General features: G+C 44.2%; 1 protein-coding gene and 1 long non-coding RNA gene across 3 annotated transcripts in view; one reads left to right on the top strand and one right to left on the bottom strand.

Moving 5' to 3' along the window:
• The window catches only part of LOC126505265 (uncharacterized), a 420,992-nt gene that overhangs the window by 113,576 nt on the left and 280,913 nt on the right, over window positions 1-26,503 (bottom strand). The window lies entirely within an intron of this gene.
• The window catches only part of Creb3l2 (cAMP responsive element binding protein 3 like 2), a 114,095-nt gene continuing 105,964 nt past the window's right edge, over window positions 18,373-26,503 (top strand). The window contains exon 1 of one of the 2 annotated variants that reach the window (XM_050148040.1): window positions 18,373-18,845. In XM_050148040.1, the coding sequence (XP_050003997.1) occupies window positions 18,782-18,845 (64 nt within the window). In that variant the 5' untranslated portion in view covers window positions 18,373-18,781. The remainder of the gene's footprint in view (window positions 18,846-26,503) is intronic. The other variant, XM_050148039.1, reaches the window with a different exon arrangement.

The raw sequence follows: 26,503 nt of genomic DNA, 5'->3' as shown, positions 1-26,503 counted from the left end.
ATTATTTATAGACTTGGTATATTATAGTGTCTAAGATTTCTTGGATTGTTTTAGATTTAACATTTTCTTTGACCAAGGTATCTATTTCTTTCATTTTATCTTCAATGTCTGAGATTCTTTCTTCCACTCTTGTGTTCTGTTGGTGAGGCTTGTCTCTGAGGTTCCTCTTAAAATTCCTAAAGTTTTCATTTCTATTTTCCCTCAGTTTGCATTTTAGTTACTAATTCTATTTCCATTTATAGGTTTTGAACAGTTTTCTTTATTTCATTGTACTCTTTGTACTTTCATAGAATTTTTTTAGTTGATTTATCAATTCCCTCTTTAAGGACCTCTAACATGTTCATAAAGTCTATTTTGAGGTACTTGTCTGGTGCTTCTGCTATATTGATTTCTCAAGGTCTGTTCTAGGAAATGTCCCAGGCTCTAGTGGACATATTGTCCTGGCTGTTACTGGTTGTGTATTTAGACTGGTACCTGGGCTTTAGGGTTTAGGATTATTGTCTCTAGATGCTGATATCTGGTCTTGTCTTTGTTGGGTGGGTGTTCTGTTCCTTGGTTTCTGTTCCGCTCTGTTTCTTAGGAGAGTGTGGTGGTTGGTGGTTGTGGGTTGCCTGGTAAGGGGTGTTTTCGCGATCCTGTCAGGTGTGGCCACTGGGGGTTCAGTGTAGCATGTGTTTCTGGATATCGGAAACTGTACTTAGTAATGGAGATGGGCTAAGGTTTGTGCTGAAGGGATTCACAGTAAGGAGGAACCAGGGTGTGGCTGCCCTTTGGGAATGTCCCTAGTCCCTTATGACTGAGAGAGGGAGGAGAGGCTGCAGCAAGTGTTCTGTTGCAGGGCTGGGGATGAGACTGGGGATCAGGGTTGGAGTAGACAGGGAGAATGAAGAGCTGAGGATCCCCTACTGCCTTCCCCGGCTGGTGCGGCCTGTGGTTGCCAGGGAACCACTGAGAGTTAGTTGGTAGCTGAGACCTTTCAAAGGATTTTCGATCTGAGGTTGGTTGAGTCCACAGATGTGGAACTCAGAGGAGTGGAAGGTAAAATATACATAAATTCTGTATACTGAGAGAACCTAAAAATCACAGTGTCTGAGTAGTGAACTCATCCAGAGCTGAGATTCAATGAGCCACAGCCTGAGGAAACGTCTGAAACTGACGTCAAAGCAAATAAACCTTCTGCTCTGCTGAGACAAACACTCTGGGCAGCTCTGAGGACAAAGGTTTATTAAGCTTGCACTCCAGGTTCACTATTGAGAGGGTAAAGCAGGAGGCAGGAGCAGGCAGTAATAGCGTGACCACAGTCAAGAGCAAAGAGGATCGAAGCATCCATGCTGCCTCCGTGTTTGCCTTGCCTGCCTTTCTTCCCTAGTCAGTACTCAGTTTTCTGGGTATCAGGTTCTAAGTCAATGAAAAGACCAAACTAGTCTAGATAATCCCTATGTCGGGGTCCGGTGCTAGTCCCAGACCATTAATTATTTCTTTGGACCAGACCCCAACATAAACTATCTCTCTTGACTGGTGTGAAGGCGCGGGAGTAAAGACACAACTCACATGGCTTTATTGGGAGGGGAGTTCTCAGAGATCCCTCATGAAATCTTGAGTTCACATCCTGAAGAATTCCTCGTTTATTTTCCAAACAGCAAAAACGTAAACTGAGAGGTAAATACACTAGCATTCTGTTTCCTAGGTAACCAGGTGAATGTCTCTGGTCATGTCTACCTCTTTGACCACACCTTTCTGTACCCATTTTGTCACGTCCACAGCTCTGTCACTGGCTTGGAATTGACACCTCTTCTCAGGCTATCGACATAATTACAAAGCAAGGAGTAGCATATCCTAAGCTTTTCTGTTAGGGCAGCGACAGCCTGTGTGGAAGGGTACGTGGCTGCTTCAGATACTGACTATGGCTTTAGAGCCTGGCTGCCACACCATATAGAAATATGGGCCTACATCCCTCAGTTGAGAATCCCTCCTTAAGTGATTCTAGGTTGAAGCAACTTAACATGTAAGCCAACCAGTACACCCTCTCTCCTTAAGTTGCTTTGCCTTGGATATTTTGCACACACACACACACACACATACACACACACACACACACACGCACGATTTTATCAGGCAACTAGCCTAGGCTCTTCAGAAAGACCATCAAAAGATAAATCACAGGTTGTGTATTCTGGTTTTAAAAACACATAACTAATAAATATGATATACAAATCTTGAGTTATTTTTGATTTTGAAACAGAGTTGGGGACAATCACAGGAATTTGAATATTAACTGGATGTTTGGAAATAGTGTTAACTTTCATAGACAGCAGTGAGGTACCACTGATCTATGTTAAAGAAAGAGGAAACTTTTGTATAAAAATAAATTTGTAGCAGGGTATAGTGGCACATGTGTTCAAGTCAAGCACTTAGGAGGCAGAGCTCTGTGTGTTTGAGGCTGGCCTGATCTACATAGTAAATTCCAGGCTACCCTAGAACTTTATATTACAGAGTAAGATTCTGTCTCAAAAAATAAATAGGTAAATAAATAATTGTAAGTTAAAGAGAGCAAGCATGCAAGAGAGTACATAAAGCTGGGTGGGTAGGAAGGAGAGGTCTTGGGAGAGTCTGAGGGAAGGGGATGACTAAGATGAAAATGTATTGTTTGGAAATTTCAAAGAATTAATTAAAACATAAACATTATAAATTAATATAAAACAACAAAGAAAACATATAATTCTAATGTAGGAAGAAATTATTCTTATTCATAAGTAGAACATTTCATAGTATTTATCTTAGGGAGCTAAGATCTTATGGAGCCTTGACTGGGCACCTTAATCCACAAATGTGAGAAACAATTTTTCCATTGTTTAAGTAACATTGTCCACAAGGAATGACAATGTGCGTTTATGACATGACTAAGTCACTATTATAAATATGTTCCTTGAGGTGTAGAAGACAACACATCAAAAACTTTATTATGAACTCAAACCAAGTACAGATATTATCCCTGTGGAATCCATCATTCAAAAGGAAGACATGAACATTTTCAGAAAACAGAGATGGCATGGTTGTTCAAAATGTTTTCTTATAATCCAACACAAAACATACTTGAGCAATATATTACTGAGAAAGTGTATAAACTCTCGGTCACAAATATAGATGTGATGATCTAAAGCAAAATATTAGAAGATTAAATTTAAAATTAAAAAGTTAATTTCCAGATGCAAAGTCCATTTACCACCTGAATGTTAATTGGCAAGATTCACCATATTAATAGAATAAAGCATGGAAATTAGATGACTGCGCCAATAGATGCAGGATCAGGACTTTCCAGAATTCAACATTCATCTGTAATTCTTAGCAAGGGATCCACAAAGTAAGACTATAAGTGATAAGGGACATCTATAAGCACCTTGTCTAACCTCACACTTATTGGCAAAGATGGAATTCTTTTCCTCTATGACCAGGCACATAGTGACAATAAACATTTCCATTGCTTCTCTCAACACTATATTGCAACTCCTGGTCTCTTTCTCGCTGTTATGGCCAAATACCTGGCATGAAGCACCTTAAGGAAGGATCTATTCTGGCTGGCAGTGTAAGAATCGATGCAGCCCGTCATAACAGAGAAGGCATGGTATCGGGAGCTTGAGGCAGCTGCTCACATGGCATCTACAGTCAGGAAGCAGAGGCTGATGGATGCTGGTGCCCTCAGCCTGCTTTCTCCTTTTTACTCAGTCCAGGATCCCAGCCTTTGGAATGGTACCCCCACCATCTCACTTAGCCCTATCTGGACACTTCCTTACAGTCATGACCAGAGATCTGTGCCCTCAGTGATTCTAGATCCTACCACATTGGTAATCATATTACCTATCACATCTGGGTAATGTAATACGACTAAAATAAATAAACACAGATAAATAAAAATATACAAGTTTCAAAAGGTGTTCAGTTGTCCCTGATGAGAAATGGTATGGACTGCTTATTTAGAAAACTCCAGAAAGTCTGTAAGATAATTACTAAAACTAATATGTAAATTTGAAAAGGTTACAGGATACACAGTATATTTAAAAAGTCAAATAATTAGAAAATTAATGGTTAAGGTACAGTCCTCCCCCAAGTAAAAATACCTAGGAATGCATGACATCCAAGGCCATTATACTGAAAACTACACATCGCTATGAGATACTGGAGATCTAAAAGTGGAGAGGAAAACTGTTCGTGCAATGGAATCTCAACAGTGTGTGTGTTTGTTTGTTTGTTTTTTCATTTCATATTTCTTTTTTACTGGTGTGAAATGATGGTAATGATTTGCACATATATGAATGTGTTCACACATACACATACAACCTGGAGTGATCGCTCAGTGATAAGTCACTCTTTCATCTCTTCTGACATTAATTATTTTTATATGTTGAAATCTTTTGTACCCTCCCTGCTTTCCTAAAGTATAACCGAGCTTGTTAAAGAAAGTTGTTCCCTGATTGGTTTGTTTGTTTCCAGAACTCTCTATGTCTTTAGATGAGATTCTGATTATGTGTTTCAAAAATTCAATGAGGGGGCTATAAATGAGTCAGCTTCTTTACTCATTTTCCTTTATTTTAGCAGTAATAATACAGGGGGTGTTTGCTTGTTCGTTTGTTTGTTAGAGTGAGAAGATCTTTCAGGCCACCCAGCTGTATATGAACCAAGGACCTAGGATGGCAGAGACTCATGGACATTAAAAAAATCACCATGGGCCAGTGGATCCAAGTGTGTTGTCTCCAAGTGTGTTCTCTCCAAGTGTGTTGCCAATGAAGATTAGTGACAAGGATTCGTGTGGATGCAGGCAAGGCCGAAGCAGGCTTTATTAAGAATTATGACAGAAAATTGAAAAAAAAAAGTGAAGAAATTTGAGGAATCACGGAAAACAGAAATTCTCATGAATGGAAAATTTCTAGGAGAGGGAAGCTGTTGAGTTTCCTTTGTTGTGGAGTTTTATTAAGCAGTAACAGACACTGGACAAAGTGCGAGGTCATGGCTCCTGAGATTGGTTAACTCTCTAGGCTTTCATGGCCTGAGCCAATAGAATGCTGTGTCCAGGACATTTTGGCCCAATCAGGGAGAGAGGTGGTCAGCAGTGTTCATACACTGCTCACCCAGACAGGGGAGTTGAAGCCTCCCTCTCTCTATTTTGACTCTATCCCTGTCCTTGATTGTCACTTGGTTAGTCATTTGACTGTCACCTAGCTGTTAGTCAGTGCTAACAACCTCTTATCTTGCAGGAGTCTCAAGTACTGTTAATTACACTAAGCTCTCTTTGTTCTTGTATTTATACAATCAGCTGTAGTGTTACTATGGTAGAGAGGTTAACTCTAGCCCAGCCACAAAATGCTGCTGGAGTATGTGTGGCTAGCTCATGTTAGCTAGCTACCTGTCTATAGGGGGTCTGAAGTGCTCTTGTTAGATAGCATCTCTACTTACAATTAAGTCTGTATAATTAGCGGTATTAGAAGCAAGAGTACATGAAAGGACAATAGTGCCTAACACACGTCTCTCAAGGGTGTGGGTGGAGGGGCAGCCAACCTGCATCACTGGTGAAGAGCAGATCTAAGGAATAAGAACACAATTGGAGATATCACAGTACCTGATCTCAAATTATACTACAGTGCTATAGTGACAAAGACAGCCCAGTGTTAATGTATTAATAAACTAAATTTATTTAACAGCTAACACACACACACACACACACACGACAAATGGAGTAGAACAGAGGATGTGGAAATAAAGCGACGAAGCTATGGCTACCTATTACTTTTAAAGGTGGCAAAAATGGAAAAAAAAAAGGCTAGCTTATTTGACGAATGGTGCTGGCAGAACTGGGCATCTGCCCAAAGAAAGGTTTCATTAGATCTACATCTTTCTCTTTGAACAAAAATCAGCTCAAAGTGATCAACAACCTCAATTTAAAATTGAAATGTTGAAACTGCCTGAGGAACTGTTTCCAACAGGATGGTGTAACTTTTCTACCCACAAAGGTGTGCATCCCGGCTGCTTCACACCTCCACCTAAGATTTGTATGTCCAATCTTCCTGCTTTTAAGCATTTTACATTTAAAGCTACAGACCACTAGAGAATTATTGTTTATTCCCTTGATGACCAATATTTACCATTTTTTCTTGTACCTATTAGACTGGTAGCTTTTTATAAAGTGCCTAGGTGCCCATCTAATTAGGCTGACTTCATCTTCTTGAACTGTCAGGAATATGTTATAGTATGAATAAGTGTTATTTGTCTGACATATTGATATTTTCTCCAAGCCCAAAATATTGACTTTTGTTTTTTAAAATCAAAACTAAATTTATTTAACAGATAACACAAAAACTGTACAATAATGAGACATCCACTCTGTGATATTTCTGCATATGAACACACCATGCGAGTCTGAGAGTCCACTCTGGATACTTCTGTATATGAACGCAACATGCAAGTCTAAATTGGGCCAAGCCTTCCTCTCCTAAAACTCAAGTCATTTTTTGTGATAAAAATGTCCCAAATACTTCCCTCCAGCTTTTTTATTGTAATAGCCATGCCTAGCTCTTATTTTAATAGTGGTCAATAGAATTCAAAAGAAGGTTTCACTTTCAAGGTCACTACCTCAAAGATATAAATATGTCGGCTTCTAATGTGAAGTAAAAACAGTCTTTGTGCTGGACAGTGATGGCACATGCCTTTAATCCCAGCACACAGGAGGCAGAGGTGGGTGGATCTCTGCGAGTTTGAGGCCAGCTTGGTCTATGAGAGCTAGTTCCAGGACAGGCTCCAAAGAAAGCTACAGAGAAACCCTGTCTCAGAAAAGAAAACAAAACAAAAATGAAACAAACAAACAAAAAAAAAAAAACAAAAGAGAAAACCAAAAATAGTCTTTGTAAAAACCATGACAGAATTAAAACTAGACTGAAAAAAAGCTTCATGTTCTTTTTCATGACTCCCAAGTCCCTTGGCCTGCCTTCTGTCTTTCCTCATCACCTAATAGTACCCTCCCTATGTCTCCTTTCTAAATTTTAGATGATGCCCATACTTCCAATGATAGATTGCCTACAAATATACTTTCAAAAGATCAACATAATATCTTACTTATGACTTAAGTAAGACTTTCTTTAAAATATAACACATTGTCTTAGGGTTTTTATTGCTGTGAAGAGACACTGTAATCATGGCAACTCTTCTAGAGGAAAACATTTAATTGGAGTGGTTCACTTATAGTTTCAGAGGTTCAGCCCATTATGATCATCGAGGGGAACAAGGCATTGTGCAGGCAGACATGGTGCTGGAGGAGTAGCTGATAGTCCTACATCTTGCAGGCAATAGGAAGTTGACTGAGACACTGGGCAGTATTCTGAACATAGGAAACCTCAAAGCCTGCCCCCATAGTCACACACTTCCACCAACAGGGCTACACCTCATAGTAGTCCGTTTCCTAGGAGATTATGGGGGACAATTACATTCAAACTACCACAGTGCCAATCCATAAAAAGGAACAAACTGTTGCTACAAAGAGAGATGTAGATGAGTCTCAGTCGTTATGGTGAGTGAAAGAAGCTAGGAAACATATATATACATATACACACACATACACACATACACACTTCATTAGGGTTTCTATTGCCGTGACAAAACACCATGACCAAAAGCAACCTGGGGAGGAAAGGGTTTATTTTGCTCACAGTTTCGCTCACAGTTTCATATAACAGTTCTTCATCAGAAGCAGTGAGGGCAGGAATGCATGCAGTGCAAGAATCTGAAGCTGATGCAGAGTCCATGGAAGGATGCTGCTTACTGGCTTACTTGCTCCTAATGGTTTGCTCAGCCTTTTTTCTTATAGAACCCAGGACCACCAGCCTGGTGGTAGCATCACTCCTGCATCCCTAGGCCCTCCTGCACTGATCACTAATTAAGAGAATGCCCTGTAGCTGGATCTTTGGAGGCATTTTTCTCCACCGAAGCTAAGCTCCCCATTCACTGGATGAGGGCTGGCCCTTAAGCAGAGGTGTGAACTTGTGGAGAGACTTTGGTCAAGCTCAATTCTTGGAAGAGGCTCAACAGAGTGCTTTCAGCCGCCATTACAGCCTGTGCAGGGGTCTGAGCTACATAATGACATCAGCTGCAGAAGGGACCACTTCATTTGTCGTGCAGATAAATAAAACTAACAACTAATGCCAACCTTTAAAGTAAAGGATTGAGCACCACTCACCCAGTACTGGAAGCAAGAGAGTGTTTATTTTTACCATTCTGATAATGTTTAGAAGGCACGGGTCAAATTTAAGGAAATTTATGTTATTTATTTATTTTTATTCATTTAATTATTAGAAGGAAAAATTTAAGATGTCTTAGTTTTGGCTCTTAGCGCAAGGTGCCACAGACTGGGTGGCTTAAACAGCCTGTGTTTATTTCTCATGGTTCTGGAAATGTTAATTCAAGATCACTGATTTTAGCTGGCTGTGTGTGCGTACCTTTAGTTTCAGCACTCAAGAGGCAGAGACAGGAGGATTTCTGTGGGTCTGAGGCCACCCTGGTCTACAGATGAAGTTGCAGGACAACCAGGGCTACACAGAGAAACCCTCTCTCTAAAAATGATTAAAAACTAAAACTATTACCTGATCTCATGCTGGTGAGGGCCCTCTTCCTCATCACAGAGAGCTGTGCGCTGGTGCTCCCTGTACGTGGGGAGGGAGGGGCAATAGGCTCTCCCGTTCTTGTGCGGCACTGTCTCCAAAGTGAGGAGGACTTCCATTCCTGGTTTCCTTTGAAGGGCTGCATCGTCAAACACCATCACACTGGACTTAGGGTTTCAGTGTGTGCTTTGGGGAGGTAGAAAGGTCGGTTCACAGCAATGGTAAAAAGGTGTGAAAGGAGGAAGCAAGACAGAGTCTGTGCACACGTGCAGGGTTGTGCACACAGAAAACCTAAGGGATCATAAAGAAATAAGTGAATTGGCAAGGCCGTAGACGGACAAAGTGGGCACACAAAAATTATTCACATTTCTATTGATAGCAACAGATCAGAAAAATAACTTGAGAAAAGTACCATGCCACAAGTATAAAAATTAGGTATCAATTTTAGATGAAAATAAAGATATTTAAAATTGTTGTTCCGAAACGACAAAAGCAAATCCATCAAACATCATGTTACAAGTTAGAAAACTCAATATCTTTATGATGACAAATACCCCTAAATTTACTTACAGGTTCAAGAGACTTTCCTCAGAGTTTTAAACATGTGGATGATGGTGGAAGAGCACGAGACTTGGATGACCCACACAATCTTGGGAAAGAAGAAAGGAGTCTTGGGTTACCATGTTTCAAGGCAAACTGTGATACCATAATTAAGATTTCAGGTAGAATTACAGATAAGTGAGTGGCTAAAACAACATGCAGATCTGAAGGATGAAATGATGGAGAAAAGCTAGCTGGTGGCCTTCAGGCTGAAGACATGGGGAAGAGCTGATGACGTGGCTGGAGTCTAAGGCCGCTCACAGGTTCCCGTCTACTTGAGGGATCTTGGTCTTTTCCCCCGAGGCCTTCAATTGATTGAATGAGGCCCGTGTATGTTTAGGGGGTCAACAACTCTCTTCTGAGTGTACTGATTTAAATGATAATTACGAGCAAATTTGTGGTAGTGAGACCTAGCCAGGCTGACACAGCGTGTGGAGCAGTCTGATGCAGCAGTGCCTACTACTTAGTGGAAGAAGGGTCTTTCCGCTCTAGAGCAACTGGATAAATGTGCAAAAAATAATAATACTTCCTAACTTTCCTCAAATTACGCAGGAAATTGAATTTGACATGACCATAGACCAAAATGTAATAGGTAAAATTCATAAAGCGTTTATCTAACAGAAGCGAGACACAGGTTTCCATACCTAGGGATAAGCAAAGACTTCTTAGGAACCAAAAATAAGTAATCCCAAATGCATAATGAACAGCTTAGAATTAATAGCCATTGAAAAGGCCACCAGTAAAAAAGCGAGAACCTCTCGTCACACTCACAACGTGTGTACTTATTTGACAAGGGCTCATGCATATATAAACGACTATAACTCAGGAATAAGAGGGATAAATGTTCTATCTAAAAATGTTCAATAGAATTGGGAAAATATGACCTGGGCATAGTGGTGCATGCCTTTAATCCCAGCACTTGGAAACAGAGGCAGGCAGATCTCTGTGAGTCTGAGGCCAATCTGGTCTACAGAGTGAGTTCCAGGATATATACAGGGTTGTTATACAGAGAAACTGCATCTCATAAAACACCAATTAACCAACAAAACAAACAAAGGAATTGGAAGCATACATCAAATATCTATATCTATCTATAGATATAGATCAAAAGGCTGGAGAGGTGGTACAGAGGGTTAAAATCAGCAGCTGTTTAAAAACTGGGTGTAGTGGCATACACCTGAAACCCCAGCTCCAGGGGGCAGAGAAGAAGGATGCTATGGGTTTGCTGTCCAGCCACCCCGAAACAGTGGGCCCTGGGTTCAAGCAACCCCTGCCTCAAAATCTCAAGTAGTGAGCAGTAGAAGACAGTGTTCACTTCTGGCCTTCATGTGTGCAGGCACAGGCCAGTGCACCCCTACACATGTGCACCACATGCACACACCACGTATACACACATACTCAAAAAAAAAAGAGAGAGAGAGAGAGAATGCGTCCAAGTGGTCATCAAATCTACAGGAAGGTGTACAACACCCTTACTCATGAGGTGAATACAGATTAAGACCAGTGGTCCAGTCATCAGATGAAACACATGAACAACTGCCTGTAACAGGCGCTCATGGAGAGGGTGAACACGCGACCCTCCTGTGGCGCTGAGGGGAGTTTAAAAGCCCCAGAACTTCGGGGGTTCATGTTTCTAAGACAGCTGAACATGCACAACAATTCCACACCTCAGTCACATATTCTAGAGATGTGTTCATTATAAGCACAGAAAGGCTTGCAGGAAGCTTAATCAGTCTAGAGTTGTAAACGTGAAGCAGCCCCTAGTTCTACCTACAAACAATGATACAGGGAATGGGGTCTCTCTCAGCAATGGAAGAGAACAAAGGCTGAATACGGTCATTGTTCTTTGTGGATTCTACCCACGTGTTTAAATGTGTTTGTGATTGTAAAGCTGACTTCCGTGTTGTTTCTGTGATTCGTGGACACGCATGGATGTGCACAAATTTGTAACCACCTGTTGCATCCAGTTCCAGTGGGTGTCAGTAGTCACGTGATATCTATCGACTCTCATGCTAGACATGCATTATTTTCATAATTTATCTAATGCCACCTTTCTAACACTTTCATGCTTTTTGTTGTTTAAAATGATTTCCACGCGGAGTGCTAAGAGCCAGATGCAAGAAAGACATGATATGAAAATTATTAAATATGAGATTTTAAATAAGAACACCAATTATGACTTTTGTTGGTTATATGTATTTATAATCTTACACACACACACACACAATAGTGGTTCATTCCGTGTTTGTACACATATCATGAATACAGCATAATACTCAGTCGGAATTCCATTCATGCTATGTTAAAAAAAACTGGTGAGTCTAACCTATGGATGTCACAACAGCTGTGGCCCACGGGGGAGTGCCAGCTGGAAGACAGCCTGAGGACGGTCTGGGTTGTGGAAAGGTTCTGTGTCTTCCCCTGGGAGCTGGTTAAGTCAGAGAGTAGATTTGCTTTCAAAGCTATCATTTGGGTTAGCTAGCGGCATTGCTCTACTATAGCCACAAGGTGGCAGTGTTGTAGAGGGGACTAAAATCAGGGCTAAAATTGTGCATTTGCTTAGAAAAGGCTTGTGTTCTGTTCCTTCAAGAAGCCTCTGTTCCTTGTGAGAGAGTAATCAGTGTCCTTTGAATGAGATGAGACCTACACTGTCCCCAGGGGAAGCAACGTACAACACAGCACACCCCTGAAGCCAGCTACCTTTTCCCTGGCCCTGTGATCAGCTCAGATGCCTCACTCCAGTCTGGATCCTACACCCAATAAGCAAGCTCCATTTTCTGAACACCAGGTACCCCAATGTGTCAAACATCATCACTTAAACCGAAACTGCCCTGTACTCCACAGACAGTTCAGAAGAGAACCTTGTTGCATAACAGGTGTTTCTGGAAGGAAAGCTTGAGAGTGGAGGAGATGCTTTTCAACAGGGATGTAAATGGTACTTCATCAAGAAAGATAGGGGAAGGTGAGTTCCAGGCACTGTGTACCTGGGATAGGGTGGGATAAGGTGATCGACAGCAACGTGGGTAGCTGAAGCATTTATATACTTATTGCTTATCAGTAAAAACTCAGAAGTCAGATATTGGGGTAAGAACCTGATTGATCAGCAAAGCCACAGAGAAGCGATCAGTGGCCTCCTTTTTCTCCTCCCTTGATCCAAAAAGTTTGAGAATCTTTATAACCATACTCCATGACTTCCTGTGTCCCTCGGTCCTCCAAAACCTCTATGACTAATTTTGGTCAGCTCATAGCTAGCTCTGCCCTCTGATTCAAAGTAAACTTTATTGGCAATCTCAGGAATGTCAGAGTGGGACCAAAATATTCCACGACAGGTAGCCATAGTCTCATTTATGTAAGCTGTGCAGAGCAGATGCATGTATGTTCGTATATGTACATACATATGCACATTTGCATATATAAATCTATCCTTTCTTCTCTTTGGGTATGTGGTATGTATAGACATCTGTGTGTCGGCATGTGTGTATGAGTGTGGTCACATGTGGATGCAGGAGTGTGGACCGTGCATGTATGGAGATCAGAGATTAACATTCGGCATCTACCTTGGTCATTCTCCACTGTACTTCCTGAGTCAGCCTCTCTTGTAAAACCTGGAGTTAGTTCATCAGGCTAGTCTAGCTGGCCAAGCTGCCTTGGGAATCTCATTGGCCTCCCTAGCCCTGGGACTACAAATGGACAGCCATGACTGCCTGGGGTGGGTACTGGGGATTCAGAATCCTGTCCCCATGGTTGCGTAGCAAGCACTTTAGGCACTGAAGTATTCCTCCAGCTTTTCTTTTTATATCATTTTTTTCTTATAACTATATCGTATACACTGAGCAAGCATATCTTGCCCCTGGACCATCACCCCTTTCTTTTCTCACCCTCCTCCTTTCTCCCAGTCTGTCTCTGTGGTCCCGGTGACTTCACCTCATCTTGTCAAGGTGGGCAGAGGTCACTGTACAGATCTCCGTGAGATTCTTAAAAGGCGTCCTGTGCTCAGGACTGTCACAGCCTCGTGTTCAGAATCTGAGAAACAGGGACTCCCTTCTCTGCTGCAGGCAGAGTGGCTGCACCCAAGAGCCCTCTGCTACTCTCCACCCACCAGCAGTCTCCATCCAGGCCGAGGCATGCATGCCTCTGCTCTCCCCCACTCACAGGCATACTTGGGAGGTGAGCAGCAGCTCTCCTTAACCCTCCCCGAGGGGAGAGACCCACCTAACCTTTTAAGAGCACAGGTTCTTATTCCCACCTACCTGCTCCCTAACCACATTACCATACGAGTTCCAAGTTAAACACATCTTTTTTTTTTTTCTTCTAAAATCTTCTTACTACCCACAAACATAGTCTTTGGTTCTTTCATAAAACCACTGCAGCCTTAAGAATGAGCTTCATGTTCAGTTCTATCCCAGCACCAAGTGCTCGGTGACAACCTTCCCCTTCCACTCTTGTGTGGTTTATGCCAGGATCTCAGATTTCTTAGGGAGAGGCTGCAGTTTCTCCCAGACACCATGTCCCTGCTGCACGCTGTGTGCACAAAAGAATAACAACTAAAAACTGGAGGAGGAGATCATTTCTGATTATGTTATCATAATCAAAGGGATTCTTCAAGGCTGGGAAGCGTGTTCTATTGTCAGATGTCACCATGTGGCAAGGGCCCAGAGACCCAGATCCTCAGAAGGCTGAGGCAGTGAGATCATCTGAGTCCAAGGGTTCTGAACCAGCATGGGCAACTTAGCAAGACTGTCAAGGAGACAAACCAGAACAAGATGCTAAACCAGGAAGAATGAAAGAAGGGAGACTTAAGTAAAGTTAGCATTTACTCCCCTTCCCAAGAATGGCGTTAACTCAGAAGGGAGATTCTCAAAAGATGACAGAAAGCAGGGGGTACTGCGGTACAAAGCAAGTCCTCGTTCGGAATTCATGAAAACAATGTTGAGAGGAAACAGGCTTGGCTAAACTAGGAGAAACTGGGCCCAGAAGGAACAAGACGTTCTCAGAAAGCCAGGTTGGGCTGTGCAGTTCTCTGAACAGCATTTTCACACCGACTTGGTTGCATTTTCTTTCCCTCAGTAACAAAGGTAGTGCACTTGACACTGAGCCGGCTCCAGGTCGCGATGATCTAGACTGAACTACGTAAAAAACGAATTACAGCCTAGGGGCCAGAGAGAAGGTTCAGTGGGAACAAGCCCCGGCCACCAAGCCCGGTGCTGTGAGCGGAATCCCCAGGATGTTCATTTTCCTCTGGACTCTACATGCTCCCTGCGGCACGTTCGTATCCTCTCAACCCACATACATGCACAATAAATAAATAAATATTCTGAAAAAGATTCCAGCCATAGAAGAAGGAAGGAGAACCAATACCTTTCTGACCTTCATTAACTTCAGTCTCTTTGACTGAGGTCAGTTATAACCTTGGAAAAGCTTGAGAAACACCACACTGGAATGCATCTTCTTGCTGATGGGTTTCACGTCTTCGTGCTCAGACTGAATATGATCTTTTTTCTTCCCTAAGTATGAGTCTAGAAACAGGTGACTGAACGACCCTCTTTATTTCAATAGGAGAGTTTAATACTTAGATAAATGTGCATAAAATGCTGTCTGGGATTTTCCAGATATTTAACCAATCCACTTGGAAGACTAAGATCTTGGATATGAAAATCATATCCAAGATTCAATAGATTAATATTTGTTGATCAATCAAATACAAAGTTGTAAAACTACACCTGTTCCGTTCCATGCTCTACTTGCTATGCACTACTGGAACTAGGCTGAAGATTTAAACACACACACACACACAAACACACACACACACACACACACACACGGGACCACGGGGACATCCTTGAGACAAGAATGCCAAGAATGCCCCCTTTATTGTGCTCAGGGGCAGCTTATATAGGGCTCTGGCCACTCCCCAGCTCTTTTAGCTGCAGACTCATCAGAACCCACTCCCCTGCCATCAGGATCTCAGGCTCAGAGCAGAGGAAAACAAGTTGTTAACAGGAAATTCAGGGTCTGATGGTCCACAGTTCCCAGTACAAAGTGTGTCAATGAATGGGACCAGGTCAATAGAGGTGGAATCTGTTTTCATGATGTGGGAAGCTGTCAAGTGTCGATTCCAGAAACAACAGTGACCAAGATGAAAGGAAAGATACCACAGAGAGCAAGTTTATAAAGAGGTTGGCACAGGGAAACAAATAATATCAGGGGAAGTCAGAAACGTATCTTGCTGGCTCATCATGTGTCTGGATTTGGTTTGAGGAAGGCACGACTTCAAGTCACCCGCGTGTCATTTACCAATTGATAATAGAGAGGAGAACAGGTGCAGTTGTCTGGGTATAGCTCCGCCTACGAGTGCAGTTGCAGTGGGTATTAGCTCCTCCTACGAGTGCAGTTGTATGAGTATAGCTCCGCCTACGAGTGCAGTTGCAGTGGGTATTAGCTCCTCCTACGTACCCACTACATGCAGGGACTTCCACAGGACACCAAGATAGTGGAAAAAGAGTCAGCTACACTGCCAAGTCCTAAAAATGGGTGGTGGTGTGTGACTTTATTCTTCAAGATAGGAAACAGGAAAATGTACTAGCAAGAAGTCTTGAGTGCAATTCCCAGGAAAGCCACGCGTGAAAGAGAGGAGGAGGGCGAAGAAATCCATGGATCATGCTGGCAACACCAGGATCAACTAAACCTATTCAAGCCTCAGGGTATGGATGATCGTGCTACCTACTTTGCAAAGGAAAACTTGGTGGCCTAAAGCCTCATGTTATTAGCTCCAAAAACCTGTGGGTCAAGAACCTGTGTGGCTCAGCTGAATCTGTGGCTCAGCTTCCCTCCCAAGCTGTAGCCACCTGAAGGTCCACCTCTTCCGTGGCCATCAGCAGAGTCTAATATTTGAGGGGCCTTAGTTCCTTGGCTGGTAACTTAACACTTTCCCTCTGTTCCGTGGATAGACTGGTCTCTCCACAGGGTAGACTATAACACAGTGGCTGTCTTTCCGTGGAGCAATCTAGCAAGACAGAGAGAGCAAGATGATAGAGGCAGAATCTTTTTATTGACTTCTCCTCTTTGCCCACACTGGAAAAAAAGGATATACCCAAAGGTGATGGCACTTGGAGGCCATTGTGGAAACTGCCTATCACTGGGGCATTACTTGGATCAGACTGTGTCAAATGTAGTGATGTGGGGCACAGAAATGTTTGTACCCTTGTGTTAAGAAGAATGCACAATTCTAACTTCACTGGATCATAATGAATACTATGTTAAAAAGAAATAGGGCTGCAGGGCAGTGGTGGTACACACCTTTAATTCCAGCACCTGGGAGGCAGAGGCAGGTGGGTCTACAAGTTCAAGGCCAGTCTGGTGTCCAGAGCAAGTTTCAGACAGCCAGAGTTCTTAGACAGAGAAATCCTGTCTTGAAAAAAAAAAAATTTAAAAAGAGAAAGAAATAGGGCTTTAAAAGCTGAAAGGGTGATTTAAAAATTTTTTTTAAAAAAGAGCTTTAGTGAAGGAGGTAGTAGGTTAGAAAAGAAAAAAACCAAGGGCTTATGGGAAAGTTAAAATTATTATATAAGAAAGGTGTGTATTGGGCTGGAGAGATGACTCAGAGGTTAAGAGCATTGCCTGCTCTTCCAGAGGTCTTGAGTTCAATTCCTGGCAACTACATGGTGGCTCACAACTATCAGTAACGAGGTCTGGTGTCCTCTTCTGGCCTACAGGCATACACACAGACAGAATATTGTATACATCATAAATAAATAAAAAGACTAAATAAAAGGAAAAGGAGGAAGATCCTTTAAAAAAAAAAAAGGTGTGTATTTAAATATTGAAGTAGTCTCAAAAGACCCTAGGCTAGACAAATAGACTCATTCGCATGAAAACAAAATGTTCCTTAAAGACAATGTAAAGTTCTGAGGCTTTTGACTATCCTCACACAGAAAAACCATGCTTTCAAGAGGGCAAAGCTATACTGCTCCCGGGCTATCCCCATCTAAGATTTTCTGTTAATGGAAGATGGCTAAACTCTAGCCAACTAAGGGCCGTTTCCATAAACGGAAACATGTAAAGAGAAGAACAATTATGTTGGGGGGAAATTCTACACAACAGGCCATTTCTTCTCTAATGGGGTTGGATTCAATACTCTTTCCCACCAGGGGTGCATTTTCCAGCCACCAAAACAACTCCTTCCCCCTAAGCCCCACTTGATTCATGTGGCACTCAAACGAGCTGACGAGGGTCTGAAATAGCATCCACCTGCTCATCCTGTCTGTCTCTGTGTCTGTCTGTCTTTTTTGGCCTAACACTTCTTTTGGGAATATAAAAAGATCCGTGAACTAGGCACTAGTGCCTTGTTCCTGCAATCAGTCCAGCTCTCCCGAGGTGAAGCAGGATGATCGGGAGTTCAAGGCCAGCCTCAGCCACTCAGTGAGGTTGAGGACAGTCCGAGCTACACGCGGCCCTGCCTCAAATACAGAACAAACTACAAGAAACCTATGAATCAAAGAATATTAACCAACTGATTTAGGACTTGGAAAGGTGTGTCGTTGGGTAGATGGCCGTTTAATAACGTCCACAAAACCAGGTAAAAAGCAAGCAATGCATGAGCTAGAACTGTTATTATTTGGATTCTTGTGCCAGAGTCACGTGCACATTTTCATATATATGTAGTGCATTCTTTAAAAACCCAGACAGACTCAGGCAACCTAAGCTAGTTTGAAATGTGGGCAGCGCTCCAATTTGCTAGGTTTCTCTAAGGAAATTATGCCTGGAAATAAACCTCCTGAAGTGGAGGAGAGTAGGCGCACACGCCCACTCTTATAAAAATGTATTCTTGTCGCTATTTAATTGGTCGTCGTCTCCAGATCCCTCTCTCTCATTGATCGATGTTCCAGTCGATCATTCCCAGACCCAAGCATCTCATTGGTCCGCCACGATGCTTGGGCTGGAGGAGTTCCCCAGTGAAGTCAAAGAAGCTCTCCGCCCACATTCCGAGGTCTGGGCGGAGATTTCCCGTGACTCTACCTCTGGGGGCGGGACATAGCCGAGAGAGAGACTTTTGATACGGTACACTTGGCAAGACGGGCGTCCGATTGGTCGCCGGCCTGGAAGGAGGTGGGGTCGCCTCTGGGTCCAGGAGCCGAACTCTAGAGCCCGGGGGAGTCTCAAAGTTTGTCTGCAGCAGTAGTGGGGAGTGGGCTTGTCGCGCGAGGACTTTTGGGGGGATGAGATCTGCCTTCTTGCCTTCCTTTTGGATGCACAGCCCGATTTAACCCCTGCACCTTCGGCCCGAGCGAGCCCAGCAGGCTTGTCTACCCCGGGGATTCACAGATCTCCGAGGACACGGGTCGCGGAGCTCTCGGCGGGGCTCTCCCGGGTTCTTGCGCGCCAGTGCATAAGTTCCACGCGCGCACACTCAAGCACTCACGGAGAGAGGCGTCTCGCCGGCCCGTGGCGGCTCTGAGAGGTTCCCTCCTGCCTCAGCATCCCCGGCCCCGCTGGGCTCCCACCGCCATGGAGGTGCTGGAAAGCGGGGAGCAGAGCGTCCTGCAATGGGACCGCAAGCTGAGCGAGCTGTCAGAGCCCGGAGAGACCGAGGCCCTCATGTACCACACGGTGAGGACCCGCGGCCAGGCCAGGGGAGTTTTGAGGAGAAAGGCAGTTGTTGTCACCAGCTGGAGACCTGGGAACTGGGAGGCAGCGTCCGGGAAGTGGCTTGACCATAACAAGAGGTCTGGGGATGGGAGTTTTCCTCTGTGAGCAGGGAAAGGTGCCCAGCTGAGCCCTTTAAACTTTCTTCCGAGTAGTGACCCTTTGTATTCCAAAGCCGTTTATACTATTTCTCTATCGGTAGCACATTTCCTATTGCTAACGGTACAGCAATGCTGGGAAGGGGATGTGTTTTGAGAATAATGCCTCCACCCAGTTACATTGATTGTGTTTGTGTGTGTGGTAAGATTTGTTAAAAAAAAAATTGGACAAGCTAATATAGTATTTTCTTACCATCTGTTTATCTTCTCTCCCCTTTCCTGTTCCTTACCTTTTTAATTTATATCTTTAAAATGTATGTGAGTGTTGAAAAGCCTTCTTTCTCCACACGGGACAGACGGAGGCCTTCCTTAGCTGCTTCAACTACACAGCCTCGAAGATCTGCTTCCTCCCTTTTAAGGGGCAAGATCTCCGAGAAGTCCGGAAAATCTGAGGCAGCTGCGCATTTCAGAGAGGCTTTGGGGAGAGATGGGACAGCTCACCAGTTCCTTCCCACAGGGACCTCTTGGGAGACTCAACTGTCACAGAGCGTGGCTCATTTAAAGACTTCACTTCCAGCCTTTTGGCATTAAATTTGCAAAAGGGAATCCTGTTCCTGGGAGCCAGGGCCGGTATACTGCTTTGTTTGAGATCACTGGAAGTTTGTAATGCCACAGAGAGAGAGAGAGAGAGAGAGAGAGAGAGAGAGAGAGAGAGAGAGAGAGAGAGAGAGAGAGAGAGAGAGAGAGAGAGAGAGANAGAGAGAGAGAGAGAGAGAGAGAGAGAGAGAGAGAGAGAGAGAGAGAGAGAAAGAGAGAGACAGAGAGAGAGACAGAGAGAGACAGAGAGACAGAAACAGAGAGACAGAGACAGAGAGACAGACAGACACTAGGTAAGGACAGGCTTGGCTGCTTTTCTGTCTTGGTGCTGTTAATGGGGTCAGTACCAGGATATTTGAAACTTTTGCAAAAAATGGCCTGCAGGCTCCACCTCTTTGGCCTCTGCTGCTGACTAGTGACTGTATTTTGGGAAAAGGGATGGGGCCTCCCTGCTGCTTCCCACCAAAGCGTTTGTGGTGGCTGAGAAGGGTTGGTTAAAAAAAGAAGCCATGTGCAGGGTTGAGAGGGAGCAGTAGTTCACTCTGGGGCAAAAGCCAGATGTTGAGTGTGATCCTGCTCATCTTGGCCTTTGCCCACTGTCTGTCCCGAAGAAGCCTTTGGGTTGGGAGGCCAGAGGTGCTTCATGTGTTGGAGAAAGAGCCTGAACGTGCTGACCCAGAGCTGTTTCCTAACTTTGGGGACTCCAGCTGTTTCCCCTGACATGAGCTACAGCTTGATCATGAGGGAGAGCAAGCTTGTTTTCAGCATCAGCTCTCATCGTGAAAACCTCTCACCCAGCCAGCGGCTGCAAGGCCACAGCTTCGGGCCGCCTTTCCGCCAGTGGGATAAAGTGTGCAGACAGCCACAGTGCTGGGATGCTGAGAGAAGCCAGGCTGGGCTTTGAGATGAGTCCCTACCTGGGACTGGCAGGAACTGTAGGACAAAAGTTTGGCTTGGCTCCAGCTACCGTCTTTACAGTGTCAGAGCTTGAGACCTTGCATCCCTTTTGATAGTAACAACTCAGGTTTCCTGTGTCGTTGTGACACGGCAGTGATGTGGGGTCCTTTTTCTGACAATCCTCTGCTTTTCAACAACTGTTAGGGTTTTCAGGCAAGTGTCTCCCTTTTGAACCGCTCACGCGTACAAAATGCCATTCATAATTGCTGCTAGTCATTAGTATGTGTATATGAATTAGTGGTGAAAGAGGTATGGCTGGTTGGATCGTATTCCTCTGAAGTAGGGCAGGTCTGGGAATGATCTGAAAACAGGACTTTTCTCGGTTACCTCTTGAACTCAGATGTCTCTACGCCGAGCTGTTAGTGTAGACGGCCCATGATGGCGGAGGGGCTGATTCCCCATGTGGATGACGTGACGGTCTGTTTTTATTATGTTTTCATTCAGAGATGTTCGTTCCCTTCCTATTTATTGACTAATCTCCATGTGCCAACACTATTCTAAGCACCTGGGGATACATTCTGAACAAATATAGACAGCAGCACATGGCTCTGAGCCGTCTGCAGTGTTTTCTGCATGTGTTTGCAAATGTGTTGAGAAAAATAAACAGCACGCGATGAGCCTGAAGAGAAGCAAGCGCTACAGCGGCTCACCATCTTAAGAGCAATGGAAGAAGGAAAAGCAGACCCATGTCACCAGGATAGAGTCCTCAGGTAGAGGAAAGACAGAGGGTAGATCCTCCATGCAGGGGTTTGCAGGAGGTGAGTATTATCTCTGCAGGAGGAGAAGCCTGGGCGCAGGCCAGCTGTCAAAAGGCGGGGAACCTCGGACATGGACTGTGTCTGTAGCATCATCATCGTCTGCTGTAGCTTAGCCTAACTTGTGATTCAGGCTGCCTCCAAGATGCTGGGGCCCAGATTTGAATGGATACAGTGAAATTTTCGAAGTTGAGTGTATTGAGAGGAGAACACGGGGCAGGTGTATGCGGCGGGGGGTAGGGAGTAGATGAAAGAACGTCTTTGTGAAAAGCGCGAAGAAATGATGATAGCTACAGTCTGTACCTCAAAGAGGGGGCCTCTGCTACACATGTGCTCCTGTGCAGTCTTCCAGGCCTCACTCTTGGTTGGATGCTCTCCTTTTACCTTTTTGTGACCGCATGGCTGTGCATGCGTGTGTGTGTGTGCGCGCGCGCGTGCGCGTGCGCATGTGTGTGTGTGTGTGTGTGTGTGTGTGTGTGTGTATACTGTGTGCCTGCGGAAGCCAGAGTAACAGTCTTGGGTGTTATTCCTCAGGCACCCTCCGCCTCCTTTGTTGTTTGAGACAGGATCTCTCACTGGACAGGTCCATGTCCTGTAGACTAGGCTGAATGGGCAGTGAGCCCCAGGATCTAAGCCTCTTTTCCTCCCCAGTGCTGGGATCACAAGTCGGAGACAGCAGGCCTGTTTGTTTCCTGTTAACAATGGTTCTTGGGATTGAACTCTAGGCCTTGGGCTTGCAAGGCAAGCACATTCGGGGCTGAGCCCTCTCTCCAGCCCTGCTGTCGCCATCTTAAAAATCTTAGTCATCTTTGAATAGGAGCCCTATAATTTTGTTTTGCAAGGGCTCCCTCAAATTATGCTGGAGTCCCATGAAAAGACGTTACATTTAATGCTTTACTAAAATGATGCTGTTTTCCCTCTTTGGTGACCCAGCGAGAGAGCCTTTCTTTGTTTATTTTTCACCATGGTTCCAGTTATTGAAATAAGGTCCTCAGGTCTGCACAGTTAGATACCCTTTCCCAGCTGAGACATCTTGCTGTTTGAGCCCATCACCCCACCCCCGCCACACACACATAATTAGGCTTATTTTATATATAAGAAAACTAAGGCTTGGTGCCTTGGAGCATGTCGTGGGGTTTGGACCCCACAGCTAATTAGTAACATAGCCTGGATGCAGATCCAGATCTGCCTGGCTCCAAAGACTGTTATTCTATAGGTTAAAATCTCCTGACTTAAAGAAAGGGATCTGATTAGAAGGTTGGAGAGAATGACAGGGTGATCGAAACTGCTGAGTCCCAAAGCAGCCCACGTCCAGCTGGGGCAGGCCGTGTCTCCTGCCATTAGGCTCTTTGTTTTAAATCGGGATTTCATGAACAGGTGTGCTCACCACGGCTCTGTCTTAGCAAACCTCTCACATCCTCGGCTTCAAAAGGAGAAAATGTCCAAGTTGCCTAAGGCTGAAATTTTTCTTGCTCAGCTGTGCCTTGTGAACAGGAAGAGCAATGCTGTCCTTGCTTAGCTAGCTGTGAAGACTCCTCTGTCCTGAAGGCTCAAGGCGTAGGGCAGACAGGTTTAAAGTCACCTGAATACTGAAATCCATGGATAGGCTGGATGTGGGCTTGCTCAGCAGGTTCTGAGTGAGGAGAGCTTTGGGCTTCCTCCTGAGGCTCCTCTAAAGCCTTCTGAGCTGGAGGTGTGACTCAGGAGGCCTGTCACCAGCACCAACAAGAAAAAAAAAAAGGTGTGATTAAGGTGACAGATAGAATTCTAGTTCAGCAAATAGTCTTCCATGACTGCATCCAGACTGGTCAGGGCTGAAGATGTGTTTAGAGTGACGCTCACCAGGACTGAGGACCTGTATTGGAGTTGGGGACCCATCTGCAAAACCCGTTTTTACAGGCATGCCTGGATGTTGGGCTGTTCTAATGTTATATGAACCCATGAGAGTCTATTCAAATTTTATTAATGCATCTGTGCACAGTCTGTGTCTGGGGATATGATTAAAAAATGGAAAATTGTTTCTGGTGAAAGGATTTGGAGTTCTGGAGTCAGGAGAAGGAAGGGGGTTCAGCTACATACTATACCATTTGGCACTGTTCAACTTAAATATTTCATTTATTGTAATTATTATTTGTGTGTATGTGCATGTGTCTGCATGTGTGACTAGTGTGCATATATGTGTGTATGTGTGTGTGTATGTTAGGCACATGTGTACTGGAGTGCATGTGTGTGTTAGGCATGTGTGTACTGTTATATATGCATATGTATATGTCTGTGTGTGCATGTGTGTATGTTAGGCACTTGTGTGCTAGTCTATAGGTGTGTGTGTATGTCTTGGGCATGTGTGTACTAATGTGTGTGTGTGTGTGTGTGTGTGAGAGAGAGAGACAGGCATGTATGTGCCAGTGTGCATGTGTGGAGGTCAAAGAACAACTTTCAGGGGTTGGTTGTCTCCTTCCACTGTGAGTTCTAAGCTTTGAACTCGGATGCCAGACTTGCACAGGAAATACTTTAACCTCGCCAGCTCCACTGTTTGGATTTTTACATTCTGGATATACTTAGAAAATGAAGACTTGGAGCTGGATGTCATAGTAATGACTATAATCCTAGCATTTGACACTGACACAAAAGGATCACAAGTTCATGGTCAACATGTCAGCCTGGGCTATGTAGTGAGACTTTATTAAAAAGACCAGAAAAAAAGGGAAAAATGAAATTTAAGACACCAGGGCAATTAAACTGGACTCTGAAACGAAACTAAAGTAGATTCACCTAAATCTGGACTAGAGGTAATTTTCCCAAAAGGAAATATCAGTACTGACTGCATTAAAGCTTATCACATATGTTGCGGCAGATTCCATGTGAAGACACCAGGTAGCAGGGACACGTGAGAGAATGGGATTTCCAGGTTGGAGGCTGATCATGGGTTGTGCAGAATAAACTTTACCATTTTGGTCACTTCCCCTCTTCTCTACCATCTGGCAAATAAAGGCTTTTGTCAACTTTTGCATTGTTTCTGTCCAGTTATAAACAAGTAGATAGGAAGTAATCTTCACAGAGATGGCCACAGGTTCTGCTTGGCTTACATGGGTAGCGCATTTGTAAAATGAGTCGGGGGTTTCTCTACTGAGATCTTCCATCTGGTCAGTTTCTGAAGGAAAATGACTGGTCAGCCGGTGGAAGGGAGGGAGTTGAGGGAACCTGAGGGTATCCCGTGGGAAGCATCTGGTTTTCTCATTTTGCTGACATTGTCTGCTGGGGAGTTGGCCCATCTCACAGGCTGAGGGGTCTGACCTTCCTGCCAGCATGCCCAGAGTCTGGGATGGTTCTAATGGGCAGGGAAGCCTTTGACCAGATGTTCACACTCAGATCATCTCCTGTTGTTGCCCCCTGGCAAAGTCCCGATGGGGAATCTGGGTCCTCATTGGTTGAGGGGATTGAACCAATGAATGTGATTGCTGGGAAGCAGCCCTGGTCCTCTGCAAGAGCAGCCAGTGCTCTTAACTGCTGAACCCTCTCTGCAGCCCTTAAGAAAATTTCAATAGCTTGGCAGCTGACTTAATTTATTGTCAAGGATTAGGTCATGCGAGTATTATCTAACCCAACAGCTAGAAAGAATGTAGGCTTGCAAGGATGAACCTAGATTAGTCATTTAGGGCTGAAAGAGATACTAGAGACTTAGGTGTGATTGTTGGTATAATAGTCTTTCAAAAGTTATGTTTGATTAACAAACAAAGGTGTGCCTGCTGCCTCTCAAAGGTAGGCTAGCACCTATAAAAATGTTTTGAATTGGCAACTATTAGTCGTGAGAACAAAAGAACAATCCCAGAGTCGATGCCATTTGCAAAGTCTAAGGATTGTTTATGTGCGCTACCAGCGTCCAAGGAAGGAACTGCAGTGTGGCAGGGAAAACCCATGAAAGACACACAGTGCCTGTCCATGGGGTGGGGGCAGAGGTGCAGGGAGGGAGTGTCCTGGCTCATTGGCCGAGACGTGCAGAATTCGCTACATTATCCAGACTCTCAGCGTCTGAGCCAAATACCAGGGCTCGAGGCAGCCAGTGGGGCCAGGAATCTGGCTCATCATGCAAGGCAAGAATGACTTGTTCCAGTCCAGGTCCCCAACAGGGTGAAAGCCATTTTCAAAGCCGCTTTCCCACTTGGTGTTGGCTATTCAAATATTGATGAGGCACCGTGTGTCTGTCTGTTGCTTGAACTCGCTGCCATAGCCTGACCTCACAGCTGACTGGGGCATGGGCTATTTGCTGTGGTTGAGCCAATGGCCATAGGGCATCAGTGCTGTCCCAGCGATGCATGTTTCCTGCTAGAAGAATTGAAAGGAAAGATGAGACCTGTCATCATTAGCCTTGAGCTAATCCCCCCTGCTCACTGGATGTTCTCCAACTCTTCCAGTCAAAGTTCCAGGTGACCTGATTTTTCCCTGGAAGGAACTGTATGCTTTAGCCGTGGGGTACAGAGTGGGTTTTATACGAGGAACCTGAGACTTGGAGTCATAAAGTAATTTGCCCCCTCTGGAAGACAGGCTTCTTGAGGCCAGATGTGCCTTTGGTTTTTCCATGCTCTTCTCTTCGCTGAGGTCAGGTGTGAAATGCCAAGCAATCCATGAGAGTCCCTTAACACACAGCCATCCTGGAAAATGGATACGCTGGGTGATTGTGGTCTTTTCTGTTAATATAGAATGATATATATATATATGTGTATATATATATATATATATATATATATATATATATATATATATATATTCTGAAGGCTTTTTAAAGATATGCACATTTAGTTTGATAAGGGCTCCGTGGAACCGGCCTAGTGCCTTAGGGCTTCTGTTGCTGTGGTGAAATATCATGACCAAAGCAATTTGGTGAGAAAGGATTTCTTTGGCTTACACTTCCACATCACTGTTCATCACTAAATGGAGTCAGGACAAGAACCCAAACAGGGCAGGAACCTAGAGGAAGGCACTGATGCAGAGGCCATGGAGGGGTGCTGCTTACTGGCTTGTTCCTCATAGCTTGCTCAGCCTGCCTTCTTATAGAACCCAGGACCATCAGCCCAGGGATGCCACCACCCACCATGGGCTAGGCCCAACCCCATTGATCACTAATTAAGAAAATGCCTTATAGGTAGATTTTATAAAGGCATTTTTTTTTCAGTTGAGGTTCCTACCTTTTAGGTAACTCTAACTTGCATCAAGTTGA

This window comes from Alexandromys fortis, unplaced genomic scaffold, assembly GCF_014885135.2.
Source record: "Alexandromys fortis isolate MF-2015 unplaced genomic scaffold, M_Fortis_MF-2015_v1.1 scaffold_57, whole genome shotgun sequence".
In the NCBI taxonomy this organism is placed as follows: Eukaryota; Metazoa; Chordata; class Mammalia; order Rodentia; family Cricetidae; genus Alexandromys; species Alexandromys fortis.
The sequence above is the reverse complement of the archived record's forward strand: the minus strand, read 5'-3'. Positions and strand labels throughout refer to the sequence as shown.